The 17,612-nt window shown below is 52.7% G+C and overlaps 1 protein-coding gene across 7 annotated transcripts; it reads left to right on the forward strand.

Annotated features, from left to right (window-relative positions):
• Window positions 1-1,445: 1,445 nt before the first annotated feature.
• Window positions 1,446-16,791, forward strand: POLR3GL (RNA polymerase III subunit GL). Of its 7 annotated transcripts, none has more exons than XM_037882749.2 (9): window positions 7,109-7,231; window positions 7,880-7,993; window positions 8,378-8,555; window positions 9,820-9,949; window positions 10,729-10,797; window positions 11,402-11,458; window positions 12,026-12,099; window positions 12,594-12,707; window positions 13,338-16,791. In XM_037882749.2, exons 3-9 carry the CDS (start codon window positions 8,433-8,435, stop codon window positions 13,422-13,424), a joined length of 654 nt encoding a protein of 217 aa, XP_037738677.1. In that variant the 5' UTR covers window positions 7,109-7,231; window positions 7,880-7,993; window positions 8,378-8,432; the 3' UTR covers window positions 13,425-16,791. The 7 variants fall into 7 exon arrangements, with proteins under 7 accessions (XP_037738676.1, XP_037738679.1, XP_037738677.1 ...); XM_043535247.1 differs by having other exon boundaries at window positions 7,186-7,231; window positions 7,909-7,993; XM_043535249.1 differs by having other exon boundaries at window positions 7,199-7,217.
• The last annotated feature ends 821 nt before the right edge of the window (window positions 16,792-17,612 follow it).

Below are 17,612 nucleotides of genomic sequence, written 5' to 3' on the forward strand. Positions count from 1 at the left end.
GCGTACACACAGATTTTGGACCAGTATAACTGTGTTGGCTACAGGAGTGATTGTTTACCAATATAGTTAGTACAGCCCCTACTGTGTCCACAATTATACTGTATAAAGGGGCCTTATATTGGTACAGGTTATTCCCCTTCCCAGACAGGAATAAGTGATATTCAGATTTGCAATTATTAGATTTTTATCGGTAAACGTCAATTTCACTGCGAACCCACAAAAAAGTCCTTCCATTGATGACTGAAATTCACAAAGTATGGAAAATGCTGCTTGAATGCTTCTTGGAGTTTGATTGAAGGATAGTTACTTGGCATATTTTGCAGGGGATGTTGGCAATTTGTGTTTTAACGGTCATAAAATTCTAACTTTTTGAATCTCAAGGTCGACTGTCATGAAATAATTATTGTCTGACGCCCGCTGTTGTCTGACCTCCCTGCCCGAAATTTCCTCCAACTGTAAAAATTTAAATCAATACAAATCAACCAAAAATGCTTAGAAACAAACGTTGATATTATCCATCAAAATTATAAGAACATAAGAACGGCCCTACTGGGTCAAACCAAGGGTCCATCTAGCCCGGTATCCTGTCTTCCAACAGTGACCAATACCAGGTGCCCCAAAGGGAATGAACAGAACAGGGAATCATCAAGTGATCCATCCCCTGTCGCCCATTCCCAGCTTCTGGCAAACAGAGGCTAGGGACACCATCCCTGCCCATCCTGGCTAATAGCCATTGATGGACCTATCCTCCATGAACTTATCTAGCTCTTTTTTGAACCCTGTTATAGTCTTGGCCTTCACAACATCCTCTGGCAAGGAGTTCCATAGGTTGACTGTGCGTTGTGTGAAGAAATACTTCCTTTTATTTGTTTTAAAATAACAAAAAATGAGTTCTGACCAGCCTAGCTATACTGGTGTAAGCAGATTTATACAGGTATAACTCCACCCACAGTCAGGGAATTGTACCGCTTTAACCGTACTGATACTGTATAGTTAAAGCACGACAACTTTGGTATGGAGAAGGCCTTTGATTATGGGTTTAAAACCAAGTTATTCTTATGGGAGTAAAGCCACAGAGATTAGAGCACCGTTGTGCTAGCTGCTGTAGACACAGTGCCTGCCCTGCAGAATTTATAGTCACAGGAGAAGTGATTTGCCCAAGGTCACACAGCCAGTCAGTAGCAGAGCTAGGCATCAAACCCAGGTCTTCTGACTTCTGCTGTTGTCTCCAGCAAACAAGCCAATAGGCGGGCATTTGAGAAAGAGGAGGCCCTGACTTTATAGGCTCGCAGCTGGAAAACTCATTTCCCATCCATTTCTTGGCTTCTTTCACCCTGCCTTTGCTGTGAGATTTGGCAGGTTTAGTCAGTGTTATTTGGTTCCTGTGGCTTGGTGCAGGATGGGCGGACACCCACGTCAGTGACCATAGCCCTAAGCCTGTCTGCAAAGCGGACTGACACTGTGGAACACATATGGCCAAGTTGGGCCAGCAGGACTTGCGCTAATGGGATGCTACGTATTAGCTGATTGCCCTGGTAAGTTACACAGGGGGGTAAGGAGAGCTGGCTTAGTGGAGAGTGGGATTCAGGAGACCTGAGCTCAAATCCCAGGGCTGCCACAGACCTCCTGTGTCATCAAGTCATCTTGCACCATCTGTAAAATGGGCATAATCCTTCCCTGCCTCCCAGGCATGTTGTAAAACAGAAGCCTGTTAATGCCTGGGGGATGCTCAGCTGCCATGGCGAAGAGGGACACAGGAATGCCTCATGGACTTTTTCTGCCGGGCTGTACCCCTGGAGCTCAGCCCCACGTCATCTAACTGCCAGCGTGGTCCAGAGCTCAGCCACAACCCAGACCTGATCACCGGCGGCATAGGTAGCACTGCCTCTTGGTAAGTTTCCATTATAAGACTCTGTTTTCAGTGGCTCCTTATAACTTTGCCAAACTCTAACCATCTGGGCTGGAATTTCCCAGGCCCCAGCTTCTGCCTCCAGCTGATTCTGTGGTGAGAGACGTTACTGGCTAAGTTTCAGAGGAGCAGCCGTGTTAGTCTGTATTCGGAAAAAGAAAAGGAGGACTTGTGGCACCTTAGAGACTAACCAATTTATTTGAGCATAAGCTTTCGTGAGCTACAGCTCATTTCAGCTGCCTGGCTCTTTCAGGGAACAAGATTATTTACAGAATGTCTACACTGCTTTCTTTAGCCCCAGCACGTGAACCCCAGGGGCCCGAGTCAGTTGATCTGGGTGCTGAGACTTGCTGCCCCGGGGGTATTTTTTTTGCAGTGTAGATGTCAAGGGCTGACCCCCCACCCTTCTCGCTAACAGCGGATGGGCTCCGGAGCGATTTCCACGGGGGCGGATGGCATCGCGCTGGAGCGAGAGCAGCACGGGGGACTGCCGAGTCCGGCCTGGTGCCTACTCGTTGTGAGAGCTAAGATCTAGTGTAAGTAGACCCTCGGCCTATGAAAGGCCACGATCAAGGGTCTCGATATGTTTGGTCTTTTGGCCTGAGACGAAAACCTCGTCTGTGTCTCTTGGACCGTGAAGTACAAACATTATCTCCTAAGCTAATATCTGTTATCAGTTTAATATCTGGTTTGTCCTTTATTTGAGGACTATATTAAATTGATTTTTGTGAGGACTTCCCAGTATCCGAACCCTGCAGCTCCCCCCACCCCCCAGCTCTTCCATGGCTATTTTCATAAGGATCCAGGTGCCTGCCTGCCAGTGAAATTCAATGGTGGTGAGGTTCCTAAGTCCCTTGGGCTCCTTTCGCAGCAGACATTCAACCAGGTGGAGAGAGGAATGATTTGTTCCAGGACCATAGAAAGGAAATGAACTATGAAACTGGGACAGCTGGCCGGGGGAAGTTGACTCTCTTTCTAGATGTTGGTCGCTTCTTTCTTTCTTTCTTTCTTTCTTTCTTTCTTTCTTTCTTTCTTTCTTTCTTTCTTTCTTTCTTTCTTTCTTTCTTTCTTTCCCCCTCATCTATCCTGGTTGCTAAGGCAACTTCACAGCTGGGCCTGCAGTGCACAGGCTCCCAGAACCCCGCTTCTGCTGCGGATTGAGACTAGAATCCTGGCTCCCTGGGAGCAGGAGGCAGGAGCCAAGCGCATCTTCTCTCTGCTTCTCATCCCGGCACCAGCCAGGTGCTGGCAGTTATTTTGGGTTTCCCCCTCCCCCCTCGTTGCTATTTTCGGCCGCTCTGTCGGAATCGGGGTGGAGGGGAGGGGGAGATGAGTCACCCCATCCGCAGCGCAGCCAAGGAGCCGCTCGGCAGAAAGCATCCTCCGGGCGGGGGGCTGGCGTCAGAGGTAGCGGGGATGCTTCATCATGCTGCAAAGAGCAGCGCGGCTGGGATCTTTCAAAGAGGCACCCGCACCCGGGCCCGGATCCTCCAGAGGAGTCAGCACCCAGCAGCTCTCCCCGGGGTGGATTTTCCAGCCCGTGTACACACCGTTCTTTGGAAAATCCAGCAATTTAATTCAGTGTCCAAATGGGAGCCGAGCTCTTGTGAAAATTTGGTCCTAGAGCAGAGCTTTTAGAAAACCCTCCCATCTTAATATAATATTCTAGACACACACACACACACACTCTCGCACGTGTGTGTGAATAGACGGTAGGCCAACGCTGTTGTGTGGGCTGGAATCAAGCTACATGGCTGGAGTCGGGAAGCCCTGATTTCATGCTCTAGTCTGTCACAGGCACCATTTCAGAAAAATTCAGGGGCGAGGGGAATTGTGACAGCCTCTAGAATATTATATCAAGGTTGGAGGGGTTTCTGAAAGCTCTGCTCTAGGAATTATTTCGGGGCCAGTCTCTGGCCTGTGCTCTACGGGAGGGTCAGACAAGAAGATCAAAGTGGCCTTGTAATCAATGAATATGTGATTATATGATAACCTGCAATGTTGGGGGTGGTGGGGGAACTGGAGGACACAATGGAGCATATAGACCTATGAAAAGTCGTGTGGGGAAGCAAGGTCTGGGGGCCTCCCTCATAGCAAATGACACCCCTATAGTCTACGCAAGGCTGACAGATCACACAAGCACACATCTGTGTACACACACACAGCTGTACACACACAGCTGTACACACACACACAGAGCTGTGTACACACAGCATCAGGAGAGTCTCAGCTCAAAGACCCCAAGTCAGCTTAGCTGTAAGGGGCTCCCCACCCAGGCCCCCGCCTCTGCTTCTCAGGACCCGTATAAAGGACGGAGCAGCCCTGGCCCAGGGGAAGGGAGATCTGGATCGTGTGGAGGTGTGAAAGCTTTAGCCAAGCAGTCGCAGTCCCTGCAGCTACCCTGCTCTGCGCGCCATCTGCCTTAGCTGCAAGGGGCTTGGTGGTGCGCTTGTCAGAGCAGCGATCCACGAGGGGTGGGTCTGGCTGGGGCGGAATGGGAGCAGCCAAAGGCTCCCGCAGCTCCCCCTCCAGCATGGAGCCCCCTTCCTTCATGCCGTGAAACCTTTAGCAGCAGCAGCCAAAGCGCCTTGCGCCTGGTGTGAGGAGGCCGCAGCGTGAGATGATTTGCTCCCTCCAGCAGCTTCCCTGTTGGGTCTGACATTTACCCGCCCCCCACCCCCGGCTGCCTGGGGACAGAAGCTGCAGCAGAGGGAGTGGCTGGAGGGGGGGGGGGAAGAACAGTGTATGTCTGCAAGCAGCAAGCCAAGGGGGGTTTAGCCTCTCCTTGATTCCCCAGAGAAAAACAGCTGCAACCTTTCTGGGCCGGCCCACTGGGGTTGCCAGCTGCGCGGCCACCAGCCCATTAACGCTTCCTTGGAGTCAGCAGGACCCCCCAGGTGTAGCTGGAGCTTCCCGCTAAATGGACCCTGTTATTCCAGCCCTAGGCTCTCTCCCCCCCAGCTCTGCTAATCCCCCGCAATCCTGACCCATGGCTCCCTGGCTAATCCATCCCGGGCTTCCCACTCCCCCAGAGCTCTGCCAATGCACCTCCATCCTGACCTGCAGACGCCGTCCTAGTCCAGTTTAGCGTCGGCCCCTCTCCCCGGAGCCCCGCTTATGCCCCTCAATCCCAACCTCCATATTAATTCAGCCTTGGCCTCCCTCCCCCACCAGCTCTGCCAATGCACCTCAATCCTGACCCGCAGCCCCACCGTAGTCCAGCCCTGCCCTGGGATCCCCGCCCCACAGCACTTCTCAATCCCAACCTGCAGCCCCCTGCTCTCCCAGTCCTAGGCCCCCTCCCTAACCTCTTTCTCCTGATTTGGGAGCACTTTCCCAGTTCTGGTATATCCGAGTGCCAAGACCCACTACAGCAGAGACAGTTGATTTATGTTATGTGGCTAAACGTCCCCAAAAGGTCAGCTAGAGAACCACACGATCTCATCCCAGCCTGCAACCTGAGCAGGATTTAAACCAACAGCAGCCATACGAAAGCACTAATCTCCTATTAGAAAATGGGTCCAGCCTGACTCGGCTGATGGTGTTGCAATAAACTCCTCTATCTGAGATATTTATTCAGCCCCAATCCTCGTAGTATCAGCACATCTCACAACCTTTAACACATTTATCCTCACAACTCTGCATGTGAGGCAGGGCAGCGCTGTTATCCCCACTATGCAGATGGGGAAACTGAGGCACGTAGCACCTAAATGACTTGCATAAGGCCAGAACTGAACCCAGGTCTTTTAAGTTGGAGGCCAGCCTCCTAACCATTGCTCCAGCCTTCCTCTACCAGCCTCAAAATCATTCTTTAAAAGTCAGAGAGATCAGTGGCCTGTTTATTGTGAGGGACTCATTTGCATGCAGAAGCAAAACAGCAAGGTGCTGAATAATCAGAGGAAGAGGGAGAGCGAAATTTCATCTTAGAACAAGGAGTACAGAAAAGCTGTTCCTAAAAGCAGCCAGTTCTTTGCTATTTATATCTGTGCAACTTGGAGCAGATCTGATTCCTGAGCTAAAGTAGAGGGGGAAAATCCTTTATAGAGCTCCGTATTGTCAGGAAACGGATGTTTTTGTTCCTATTGTAGAGGCAACTTCAGGAAAGGCTGAAGAGGGGAGCAAGGGAAAGCAATGGAAGAGATGCATCTCAGGTCCTACAAGGTTGGGTCTAGCTAATGCTTGGATGGGAGATCTCCCATGGGGGCTTGTGCCAATGCTCCACACACTGGTATCTCTCTAGTTCTGACGACGTGTGTAGTTGGCAGTTTTGCAAGGCCCCATGACCTGTAATAGTTATTTGTCCCCGTGGAAGGGGGCAGTAGCTGCCTTAGCTCTGAAGCCCTTTGTTTTACTGTCGGAGGTCATCACTGGGAACCGATGCCCTTGGATTCAGCTCTGGCTGGCTAGGCAGTAGCCGTGAGGCAGAGTTGAGGATCTAGGCTACCCAGGGAGCTTTGCATGAAGCTCAGCTGTTAAGGGTGACGAGCAGGGTAGAAATGCCTAGAGCGATGGCTCCAGGTCAGACCATGCTGTCAAACCTGCCACCACAGGGAACCCCAGTTCTAGAGGCCCAACCTCCCGGGGCAGGTTTAACAAGGACAGTAGTAACGTAACTCCCCTGCCAATAGGGAATCAGGGGGGTTCCCCACTTGTGGCAGTCCCAGCTAGGGTGACCAGATGTCCCGATTTTATGGGGGCAGTCCCAATTTTTGGGTCTTTTTCTTATATAGGTTCCTATTACCCCCCACCCCATCCTGATTTTTTACACTTGCTATCTGGTCACCCTAGTCCCAGCCCAGCACATGGCAGTTCCCTCCATCCACCCTAACCCTCTCCCCATGCACGTGTAACCCTGTGCTCCCCCCTCTCCCCATGGGGTTACTGTGCCCCTGGGTGGCAGGGCAGAGCAGTGTGGGGGAAGAAGGCAGGGCAGAAAGAGTGCTGGGGGCTTGAAGACCCTCCTGGGCAGGGCTCCACCTTCCTCTGCCCCTTCCACACACTCCCTACACTTCTCTCTCTTTCTCCTTCATCCATCTCTTTCTTTCTTTCTTTCTTTCTTTCTTTCTTTCTTTCTTTCTTTCACCTCCACCCATCCATCCTTCTTTCTTTCTTATCCATCTTTGTCGCTTTCTCTCGCCTCCAGCAAAAGTCTCGCCCCTTACGCCCTCCTCCTCCTTTGATTGGCCGCGGCGCGCACCAACGAGCGGCCGCCTTTGGGCCCCGCCCCTTCGGAACGTTGTGTATCCGATTCGCTTCCGGGCGGAACCCACGTGGAGTCGGCGGGAGCGGGCGGCGCGAGCCCGACTCAGTTGCGCGACCCGGGTAAAGCGCCGGTTCGGTTCGGTCCGGTCCGGTTCGCGGCGGCCCAATGGGAGGCGGGGAGCGGCTGGCAGTGCCCCGCCACACCCCTTCCCCTGGCCCTGGCCCGGTGCGCCCTGGGCCTGGCGGCGCGCCCGAGCCCTGCGCCCTGGCCCTGGGTCCTGCTGGGCACTGGGGCCTGCACTGCAGATCCTGCACCGTGCACTCTGCAGCCTGGGGCCTGGCACTGCACCCTCTGTCCTGCTCTGGATGCTGGGCATGGGGTCCTGCACTGTGCAGCCTGTGGCCTGGTACGGTGCACCATGGGACCCCGACCCTGCACCACAGACCCTCACTTCTCAGCCGGGTATCACACTCTCTGGGCGCTGTGTTATTTACTGAGCCGCAGGAGCACTGGGCTTGCACTGTCCGCTACGAGCCGTTCGCCGTTCGTCATGCACCCTGGGTCTTGCACCCTCAGCTCTGAGCCCTGCACTGTGGGTCCAACACCCTCAGCTCTGAGCCATGCCCTATATACCGTACGTGCTGATTTATAAATCCAGCTCCACCTACTCTGGTTCTTGCCCCCATCCACCCTCAGCTCTGAGCCGTGCGCCCTCGGTCCTGCATTGCGCACTGTTGTTCTTTTACATGTTCGGCTTATCACATCAGGGCAACTTGCGTGGTTGGCTAATGCACAGGTTGGACACTGTTTAACCTCCCCTTAACGTGCTGCGAGATATTAAGAGGACGGCGGCAGTGGGTTGTAGACCTACCCGCAAAAGGGTGAGTACACCGGAAAAAACGGAAGGTGTGTTTCCCTGTTAGTGTTGGAAGGAGCACAGTGCAGTGGCTAGCTTACTAACCAAGGCTGCTGGAGATCTGGGTTTAAGGCTTTATTCCACAGTGGCTGTCTGTGTCTCCATCTGTTAGTCCCCAAACTGGGGTCAAGCACTGCTCTAGGGGTGCAGAGAATAAATCAGTTGAAGATTTTTGAGGTGCTGAGATGAAACAGTAACTTTCTCCGAGCGAGGTGGCCCTCATGTTATTAAGTGCACGGGGTTCCTAGCATGGAACTCTGTCCCACGGCTTTGCGGGGCCGTGGCTTTGGGAAGATGCCATTCTCTAGATTCCTGAGGATCATAAAAGGCTCTCTCCTCCCCTGTGCAGGCCTTGGCTGTGTTGGATCCCGGCTCTATGTCCGCCTCTCCTCCAAGAGCAAGCCATGGCTGGAAGAGGAGGCAGAGGGAGGGGTCGGAGCCAGATGACCTTCAACGTGGAGGCTGTGGGCATTGGGAAAGGCGACTCGCTGCCCCCGTCTACGCTCCAGCCCTCGCCGCTCTTCCCTGTGAGTCCGTCACATCGGGGTCCCCTTCTTAAACACACAGTCACTATGGCGTGGGTGAAAGGTGCTGGATTGGCCGCACTGGGGCGGGGAGGCCCCTGTGCACAGAGCAGGGAGAGCGGCGGGGCAAACATCGCCCGCCCGCTGCCCTGCCAGTGCCCCTCCCTTGACCTGGGGGGAGTCTACGTGGCCTTTCGGCGTCCCGCCAGCAAGGCGGCTGACTGGTGCCAAAGGGGGATGTGGAAGTGTGTCCTCTGAGAGCTGAGACCCGTAAACTCATTGCACTCATGGCTCTTTCCAAGCCATCAGGAGGGAGCAGCTTCTGGGTGCTGCCAGCCTGGAATTTAAGTGAATCCAGACTGTAGACCAGGGGTTCTCAATCTTTTTCCTTCTGAGTCGTGTGTGTGTGTGTCGCCTCCTTCCCCCCCCCCCCCTCCCCCCAACATGCTATACAAACTGCATGGCTCACAACTACTGTTTTTCTGCATATAAGAGCCAGGGCCAGCGTTCGGGGGTAGCAAGCTGGGCAGTTGTCCAGGGCCCCACACCACAGGGGGCCCTGCGAAGCTAAGTTGCTCAGGCTTCAGGTGGCGGGCCTTGGGTCACCGGGCTTCAGCCCCATGCGGTGGGGCTTTGGCTTTCTGCCTTTGGCCCCAACCAGTCTAATGCCAGCCATGCTTGGCTGGGCCCCTGAAACCTGCTTGTGGCCCCCCGGACTCCTGGCTGAGAACCACTGCTGTAGAGGACACCATAATGCACTTTATAAAGTCTCCATAGCCCCATCCCCCTCACATCTGTGTACACAGACACACACGCATCTGTGCCTACACTCACATACAGACACACACACACCAATGCATGTGTATGTACACACCCATTCATACGTATGTACATATTCACACCCATGCTTATGTGTGTACACACACGTGCACCCGCACATGTGTACGTATATAGTTACCCATGCATATGTATGTACATAAACACACCCATGCAGACATATCTATACACATATGTACACTTGTACATATGTACATACACACACACAAAGGTACATACACACCAGTGTGTTTATACGGCAGAGCTGGGCTCAAACCAAAGCCCCGGATCCTAATTCCCTTCCCTAACTTTAGGGGGTTTGAAATCCAGGTCGATTTCACAGCTGAGCCCCCTTCTCTCTCATGATGCTGTACCCCTGCATACGTATCATCAGCTTGGCAGCCCCAGCTTTGAAGTTGATACTTGCTTTTCTCCCATCCTGTCTCTGTAGCCCATGGAGTACAAGCCAGTCCCTCTGCAGACGGGTGAGGAGGTGGAATACATGCTGGCACTAAAGCAAGAGCTGAGGGGAGCCATGAAGAATCTGCCATATTATGTCAAGCCGGCCGCCCCCAAGAAAGGTACCGGGGGCTGCTCCAGTTGATTTAGGACCAACATTTTAACTGTATTCCTACCCCCTCCTTTTGATCCCCGCCAAAAAAAAAAAAAAAAAGGACTTTAGACAACTTAATGCAAATGAAAACACTGGGCCTGAATTCTCAGTGTTACTAAAGTCCTTTACACATGAGGCAGTGGGACCTAGTGGCTGGTGCACATCGCTAGGGCAACGAGACCTGAGTTCTATTCCTGGCTCTGCCACTGACCTGCTGGGTTACCTTGGGCAACTCACTTCCCCACCTCCATGCTTCAGTTTCCCCATCTGTAAAATGGACTTACTGATGATAAGAGATAGGGTTTTTTATTATTATTATACCAGTCAGCAAGCATAAAGCAGCCTTAAATATAAGTTATACCCATTTTAAGGCCCCTTTACACTGCCAGACTGGTATAGAGGGGCTTTAACGTGGTCTGTGCTTAAAAATTGTATTGGTATAATTATGTTGGTCAGTGGTGAGATTTATTTACCAATATCGTTATACCAGTTCAACTCCTAGTGCGGACACAGTTTTATCGATGTAAAGGTGCCTTCTACTGGGCTAGCTTATTCTGGTATAGTTGTACTAGTCTAAGCATTTTTATACCCGTATGACTGCGTCCACACTACAGGGGTTGTATGGCTTTACTACACCGGGCTAGTTAAATGTGTAGACAAGGTCTGAGTTTGATTGAGAATTCAAGCCCATTTATACGCTGACTATAAAACTGCAGTTTTGACCCCTGTTTGTATGTTTCTTTTCAGATGTTGAGCGCTACTCAGATAAATATCAGATGTCCGGCCCCATTGATAATGCTATTGATTGGAACCCAGGTATGCATGGGAATATTTTACAGTCTAACCCTTGCTCACCTTTCTCTTCAGAGTTTTATTCTAGGAAGACTGATTCACAGCTGTGGAGAATCGCAAAAGACGCGGCTAGATCTATTACCTTTATAATAACACCGGAGACACAACAATATGGTAGGACAGGAGATCCGGTGAAACTGAAAGGCAACACATAGAGAAGTGGTGAAAGAATTTTTTTTACATAGTCTATGGCAATATCCTGTGGCACAAGAGTTCCAGAGTAAAAAGCATAGAGGATTTAAAAGAAGTTCCACAGTTACATTAGATAGATGGATAAATAAGAACAAATGATGATAGGTAGATAGATAAATGTATATGGGAATGGATAGATGAGTGCAGGTGGGGATGCAGAGATACATAGATTATAAACCCTCATGCTTCAGGGCACAAACCAATCACTAACTAGTAGGGGGTCAGGAAGAAACTTCTGTTATTCCATCATTGTCCACTCGAGGGTTTATTGCACCTTCTGAAATAGCTGGTTCTGGCCACTCTCAGAGATGGGCTACTGGAGTAGACGAACCAGGAGTCTGACTCAGTCTGGTGATTTCCTTATTTGTCTTTGCAGATTGGCGGCGCTTACCGCGGGAGCTAAAGATCCGAGTTCGAAAGCTCCGGAAGGAGAGTGAGTATTAAAGAAAATAATGATTAGTGCAAGGTCACCCAGCAGAGCAGGGATTAGAACCACAGCTCCTGAGTGCCTGGCCAGTGCCTTATTTACTAGGCTACATAGATTTGATAGGGGCTGCATTTTATTCCTAACAGAAGAAAAGAAACAGCCTGTGCTTGCTGTTCCCACAAGAGCTCGTATCTGGCTTCCTCCTACTCCCTTCTGGTCCTCTCATGCCCAGGATTGGAGGCAATGAGCCCCACTTGGTCTGGTTTCTAGCCTGAGTCAGCAGAATAGCCCTCCTCCTGCCAAAACCCAGCAGGGTTACCTAGCATGTAACCCAGAAATGCAGCCCAATAATTAACGAGGTGTGTGTGCCAGCATCAGGCCAAGCCCTTATCCCAGCAACGCGAGCTTGGCCTGATGACGTGTGGCAGGGCTTGGAGCATGTCAGTCGACTGCAGTTGGATCGTGATGCATGACGGAAATGAAACCAGCTCTCCCACTGCCCATCGCATGGGGTCCCCCAGGAATGCCCCATTTTCTGGCTGTGTTCTGATCTTCTCTCTTCCTCTGGGATAGGAACCACCATTCTGATCCCCAAGCACAAACAGCGGCTCCCGGTGGACAAGGAGGAAGCTATTAAGAAACTGGAGGTAACGATGGTTTCCCTCTGATTTCCTGGGTGGGGAATCCTTCGGCTCCACGGGACGTCAGAAGGGTATTATTTCTATCCTGGATTGCTGAACTCCCCCTCTGGTCCCGTCCGCCCCCCTACCCCCATTCTGTGGCACACTCATTCAGGTAGCCATGTGGGGCAGCTATGCAAAGCGCGCTGCTTCGGGGATATCGTGCATGCCATTACTCGCTGGGGCATGCGATACCCCAGGATATACCTTGCAGGTGGCTGTGCGTGCCTGGCTGTGCTGTGGGTATTTGCCCAGAAGTGGCTGCATTACAGCGTGGGTTGCCGGGGAGCTGAAGTGGGAAGTGTCAGACTCTCAGCTGATGGCTCCGCAGGGTGGGACATAGCCAGTGGGATGCCGGGGTGGTGTTTCTCTCCAACAGCCTGGCTTGACGCAGGGAACCGCACAGGAGCATCGCCGCTGCTTGATCGTCCTCTGGGCTTTTCTTTCTTATTAAACCCCAGACCCTTGAGAAGAAGGAGGAGGAAGTGACGTCGGAGGAAGAAGGGGAGAAAGAGGAGGAGGAAGAGGGCAAGGAGGAGGAGGAAGAGGAGTATGACGAGGAGGAACACGAAGAGGTAAAGTGCCTCCGGAGAGGCTGGCCAGCCGCGCTCTCTGCAGACCTGTTCTCAGTGGGAGCTTTGGCTGTGCAAGGCCCTGCAGGATCGGGGCCTTTTATTCCCGTGGGAAGCAGCTGGCTGGTGGGTGGAGTTGGGCAGGTCTGATCCCAGTTCCCAGTGGGCGAGTGTCCATGTTGCAAACGTCACCGTCCCGGTTGGCCCCAGTCTCGGCAGAGAGGCTGAACGAGCTGCTTCTTGGCGCCTAGTGTGGGTCCCTCCAGGGCGGGGTGAGGCACAGGGGCAGCATGGGGAAGCCAGGGCCTGTTCTGTGGATGCACCAGTCTCGGGTTCTGTTCCCGAGCATTGCACTGCAGCATCTCAGCCAGACCACCTAATTCCATCCTGACTCCCCACCCTCGTGGCTTCCATGGGACGTGCCCATCCCTTCCACTTCCTGTCCCAAACTGCAGCATTGCGGGGCGCTGTTAAACAGCCGCCCCCTTCCCACCCAGCAGCGGCTGCACTGCCATGCTGGGCACAGTGACCCAGTGCGTCAGCCCTTGGGCCCGGCAGGGCAGTTGACCAGCTGGGGCCGTCGATCTTTGCCCTCCCCACAACTTAGCCTCCTTCTCCCTGCTGGTTCCCTAGGAGACGGATTACATCATGTCCTACTTCGACAACGGGGAGGAGTTTGGGGCCGACAGTGATGACAACATGGACGAGGCGATATACTGAGGGAAGCCGGGTTGCTCGGATACCAGACTGGCGCAGACGGTGCTCGGACGCCTGGGGCCCCGGATCCCAGCCATCTGCCCGCAGCAGGGACGGGCGTGCCACGTTGGTGATGGCCGATCCCTCAGGGAAGCGGGGGCCGTGTCTGGGCTCCCTGGGGACACCCCCATCCTTCCTCCAGCTCGGCCACCGTTTCTGTCGCCACAGTGGGAGGCCCGGCCCTTTGCTTCCTGCCTGGCTGCCACCCCTCTCCGCGTGGGCCAGCTGGGGACGCTGATGGGTCCCCACCTTGGAACCCTCCAGAGGAAGATCTCTCGCTTCACCCCTAGGTGGTGCTCTTGATCAACTTTCCCAGCAGCTGCTTCTTGGAGGTGGGTGGAAAATTCTGCCAGGATGGAGAGAGAACTGACATAACCAGCATGTCCCAGTGACAGACATCCTCTGCCTTCGGACACCCATCCCCCCACCTCCCCCAGGCAGTCCTGCCTAGCTCAGCTGTGGGAGAAACTGACCAGAACACACCATCCTGGGATCTGCCCCAAAGGAGGAGGTGAAACCAGCATTGAAACACAGCAGGGAGTGGTGAGCGGCTCCCTCCCGCCCCCCAGCATCCAGTCCGCTTCGCTCCCACCTGCCTCCCCCTGCGATCTGGAACTGAACTCTGGTCCAGCTGTTCGATCTGGGAACACAGAGTAGGTGTGTGTGTCAATTTCCGGGTTAGTCAACGGTTATAATGGGAAACCCCGTTGCACCAGCAGGCTCTTAGAGCTACAAGGGGGAACATGAATGGAACTGTTCTCCAGTCCCATGCCCCTTCCCGGTCCTGGGTCTGATTCTCCAGGGCCTGACTCCTCGTGCAGCCAGCCGCTTTGCACCAATGCGAACGGGCCTGGTGGGGTGCGAAGCAGGAGGTTGCACCGTTTTGCACGGGGGAAAACAACCGCACCAGATGTAGGGCCACGAAGAATCAAGTCCTGGGGGGACAGGGGGGTGGTGGTTCACAGAGGATTTTAATCCCATTTCAGACCCTAGGCAGCCACCCGCTTCCCTGCCTCCCCTTGCCCCAAGGAGTCACCAGCTGAATTTGAGGGATCCCCCCAATCTTGGAGGTGCCCTATGCAGGTTTCCCGTGTGGCTGGTGCCCTGACATGCTCCTGAGGCTCGTCTCAGAATGGGATCCATCCTATTTCACATCAGCCTGGCAGTGACTCGGATCTCACCAGTCTGCAAAGTTTTAATAAATGAGGGTGTTTTTACTGTCACTTTAAAATATTTTAGGGCGGGTGGGTTAATAAATGAGGGAGTGTCTCCCTCCCCCACAATGATTTTATGCTGCTCAGTGGTTGATGGTTGTAATGTACTCTCCCCCGCCGCATCCTGCCTAGCTTATAACCCCCATGCCCTGCAGCCCCCCCCTTCCGGAACTGAGCCAGGCTGCAGGGGCTGGGTGTCTGGGGGAGGGGTGACTCCCTGGTTTGACCCCCTATTGAAAGAAACTGGTGAGTGCCCCCAAAATGTATTTGGATGAGTTTTAAAGAAAGATTCTGCACACAGAAGTGTGTGGTGTGTATCACGGGGTGTTTACACGTGTGTTGTGTTTTGTTGTGTATGCAGGTATTGGTTGTGTGCTGCAGGTGTGTTTCTGCATGTGGTGCTTTTGCCTGTTTGTAAGGGTGGGTGTTTGTTGGGGCAGAAGCTGTGTTGTGTGTGTCTGCGTAGGGTGTGCTCCATGGGTTTGCCTGTGGGTGTTTCTTTGTTGTGTTGGTGTATGCTGTGTGTACATGTTGTATGTGCTGTGTGTACATAGTGTATGTTTTTGCATTTCTGCATGTTGTGTTGTGCTGTGCATGTCTCTGTGTGTGTGTGTGCGCACGGGGATGTGTATTGGGTGTGAATGGGGTGAGCGTGTCTGGTGCGTATGTGGCACGGGGGATGTGCGTGTCTGGTGCGTGTGTGTACAGGAATATGCATGGGTGTGCATATCTGGTGTGTGTATGGCACGGGTGTGTGTATGGTGTATGCGTGTCTCTGGTATGTGCATGCATGGGGGATGTGTGTGCGTGTCTCTGATGTGTGTGTGCATGGGGGATGTGCTCGGGTGTGTGCTTGTCTCTGGTGTGGGTGTGGCACGGGGGACGTGCGTGTCTGCATGGGGGATGTGCAGGGATGTGTATGGTGCGTGGCCATTCCAGGTTTAGACCGAATCCCGGCAGGCCAGCCATTGTTCACCCTCGTTCCCTTCAGTGCCCTCACAGATGACACTCCCTGTGCATCTGATTCCACAGGGTGGGCCGGTGGCTTTAGGCTGGTCATTCCTGAAGGAGCCTGCAGCATATGGTCAAAGCCTCCAACACTGAAGCCCTCACCAGGGGGCATATGAGCTGCTCCCCACCTCACCTGCAGTACTCCTGCAACTGGGCCAGAGAAACTGGTTTTACTGGGAGCTAGGATCAGGCAGCGGGAGGCGCTCTATGTTTTATTATTTCCAGAGCCCTGAGATCCAGATTCTCCTTTCGGAGCCATCAATGCAAGTCCATTGAGTTGAAGTGAATAGAATTTGAACCGCAGGGTTAATTCGAGGGAAAGGGATGGGTATGGAATGGAAATGACATAAAATGAATGTACCTAGATTGGAAGTTCTTTGGGGCAGGGCCTATCTCTTTGTTCTGTGTTTGTCCAGCACCTGGCGCCATGGGGTCCTGGTCCATGACTCCAGGGCTCGTAGGCGCTGTGCATTACAGATAGTAGAAATAACAGGGCCTGATTCTGAGCTTACTTATTCCGGTGTAAATCAGGAGTCAGTGAAGCCACGTAGGTGTCAGTCTGGTGTGAGATCAGGTGTCAGTCCAGTGTGAAATCACAATCTAAATCTTGAAGAAAACAGAGTCCTCCAAGAGACTAAACTCTTGCCAAGTCTGATCTGAAGCCCTTTGAAGTCAATTGAAAGATTACCACTGATTCCAATGGGCTTCAGATCGGGCCCCAGAACAGCAGAGCAGCTAGAGGTCGGAGGAAATCATTTGGATTCCTCTCTATGAATCTGTCATTGAGAAATTTGAAAGCAGGGCTGCTCCTTTGTGTTCTGAGCAGAGGTGTGTGAGTGTGTGTGTGTGTGTGAGAGAGAGAGAGAGAGAGAGACTGTTAGGTGTTGACAGAGTTGCAAAAGCAAAACCCACCTACGTCCACAACAAAACGAAACGCACCAGTTGGAAAAAAAGCTTTTATGGTACAGGCTCTGCCAGGTGTTTTTAAAGAAGCAGCCTGTGTTGTCTACTTGGCCGGTAGGTGGCATCAGTTTGGTGGTCTTGTTGCAGCTTTTTAACATTCTCTTTTTAAACACGTCTGTTGGAATAAAAGGATTTGTCTGTTCCTAGCCTGTCTCATTCTTTGCAGTCCGAGCTGGTGGGATCTTCCTCCAACCTCTACTGAGTGGGATTTGAATGATGCCTAATCCTATTCCTGGCTCGTGCTGCGGACCTTGGGCAACTTCCCTCGCTCTGTGCCTCGGTTTCCCCTTGCACCTTCAGTCTGTCTTGCTTTATGGGCGTGTCTCCACACAAAAGGTGTGCTGCTTTAACGAGTCTAGTTTAACGGCCCAGTCCCCATCAGCGTGGGTCTAATTATACCAGTGTAAAGGTGCTCATACCGTCCCGAAAAGGGGAGAAGCTATACTGGTGTAAGGCACCATGGGTGGTTGTGCCCCTTTAACTATCCCAGAATAGCTAAAGTGGGACAGTTTTGTGCGTAGTCCAGGCCCTAGACTGCGAGCGCTTCAGGACGGGGATTGTCTCAATCAATGTCTGCTTCTTCCGCAAGCCCATTCGCAAGGGTTTGACAGTGGAGCGTTCCTGGTAGCGCTCCAGTCACAAACCCTAGCAGAGACCCAGCTTCGGCTCTTGCAGGTATTGCTCGTACCAACTCCTGGATCGAAAGCCGCTGCGTTTACACTGGGGCTTTGCCCAGCGCACCTACTTTGGTCTGGGGTGTGTGTGTGTATTTTTCACACTAACCAGCCGATCTATGCAGGCAAAACTTGTAAGTGTAGACCAGGTTTAGGAATAACTGTGTGTTCCTAACTTGTGGTAAAATGCTCGGGAAGACGAGGCAGTTTGCTGTTGTCACATGGTTGGCGGGACGAGGGAAAACCTACATTCCCGTGTAGTCTTTAACTCGACCTGCTAACTGGTGGGA

The sequence above is a fragment of the Chelonia mydas genome, chromosome 24 (genome assembly GCF_015237465.2).
Source record: "Chelonia mydas isolate rCheMyd1 chromosome 24, rCheMyd1.pri.v2, whole genome shotgun sequence".
In the NCBI taxonomy this organism is placed as follows: Eukaryota; Metazoa; Chordata; order Testudines; family Cheloniidae; genus Chelonia; species Chelonia mydas.

Coding starts and splice junctions, on each gene's coding strand:
- POLR3GL (XM_037882748.2), top strand. CDS start 1,767: ATGGACTTTTTCTGCCGGGCTGTACCCCTGGAGCTCAGCCCCACGTCA. Junction 8,556..9,819: donor AGCCCTCGCCGCTCTTCCCT/GTGAGTCCGTCA, acceptor CTGTCTCTGTAG/CCCATGGAGTACAAGCCAGT. Junction 12,708..13,337: donor ACGAGGAGGAACACGAAGAG/GTAAAGTGCCTC, acceptor CTGGTTCCCTAG/GAGACGGATTACATCATGTC.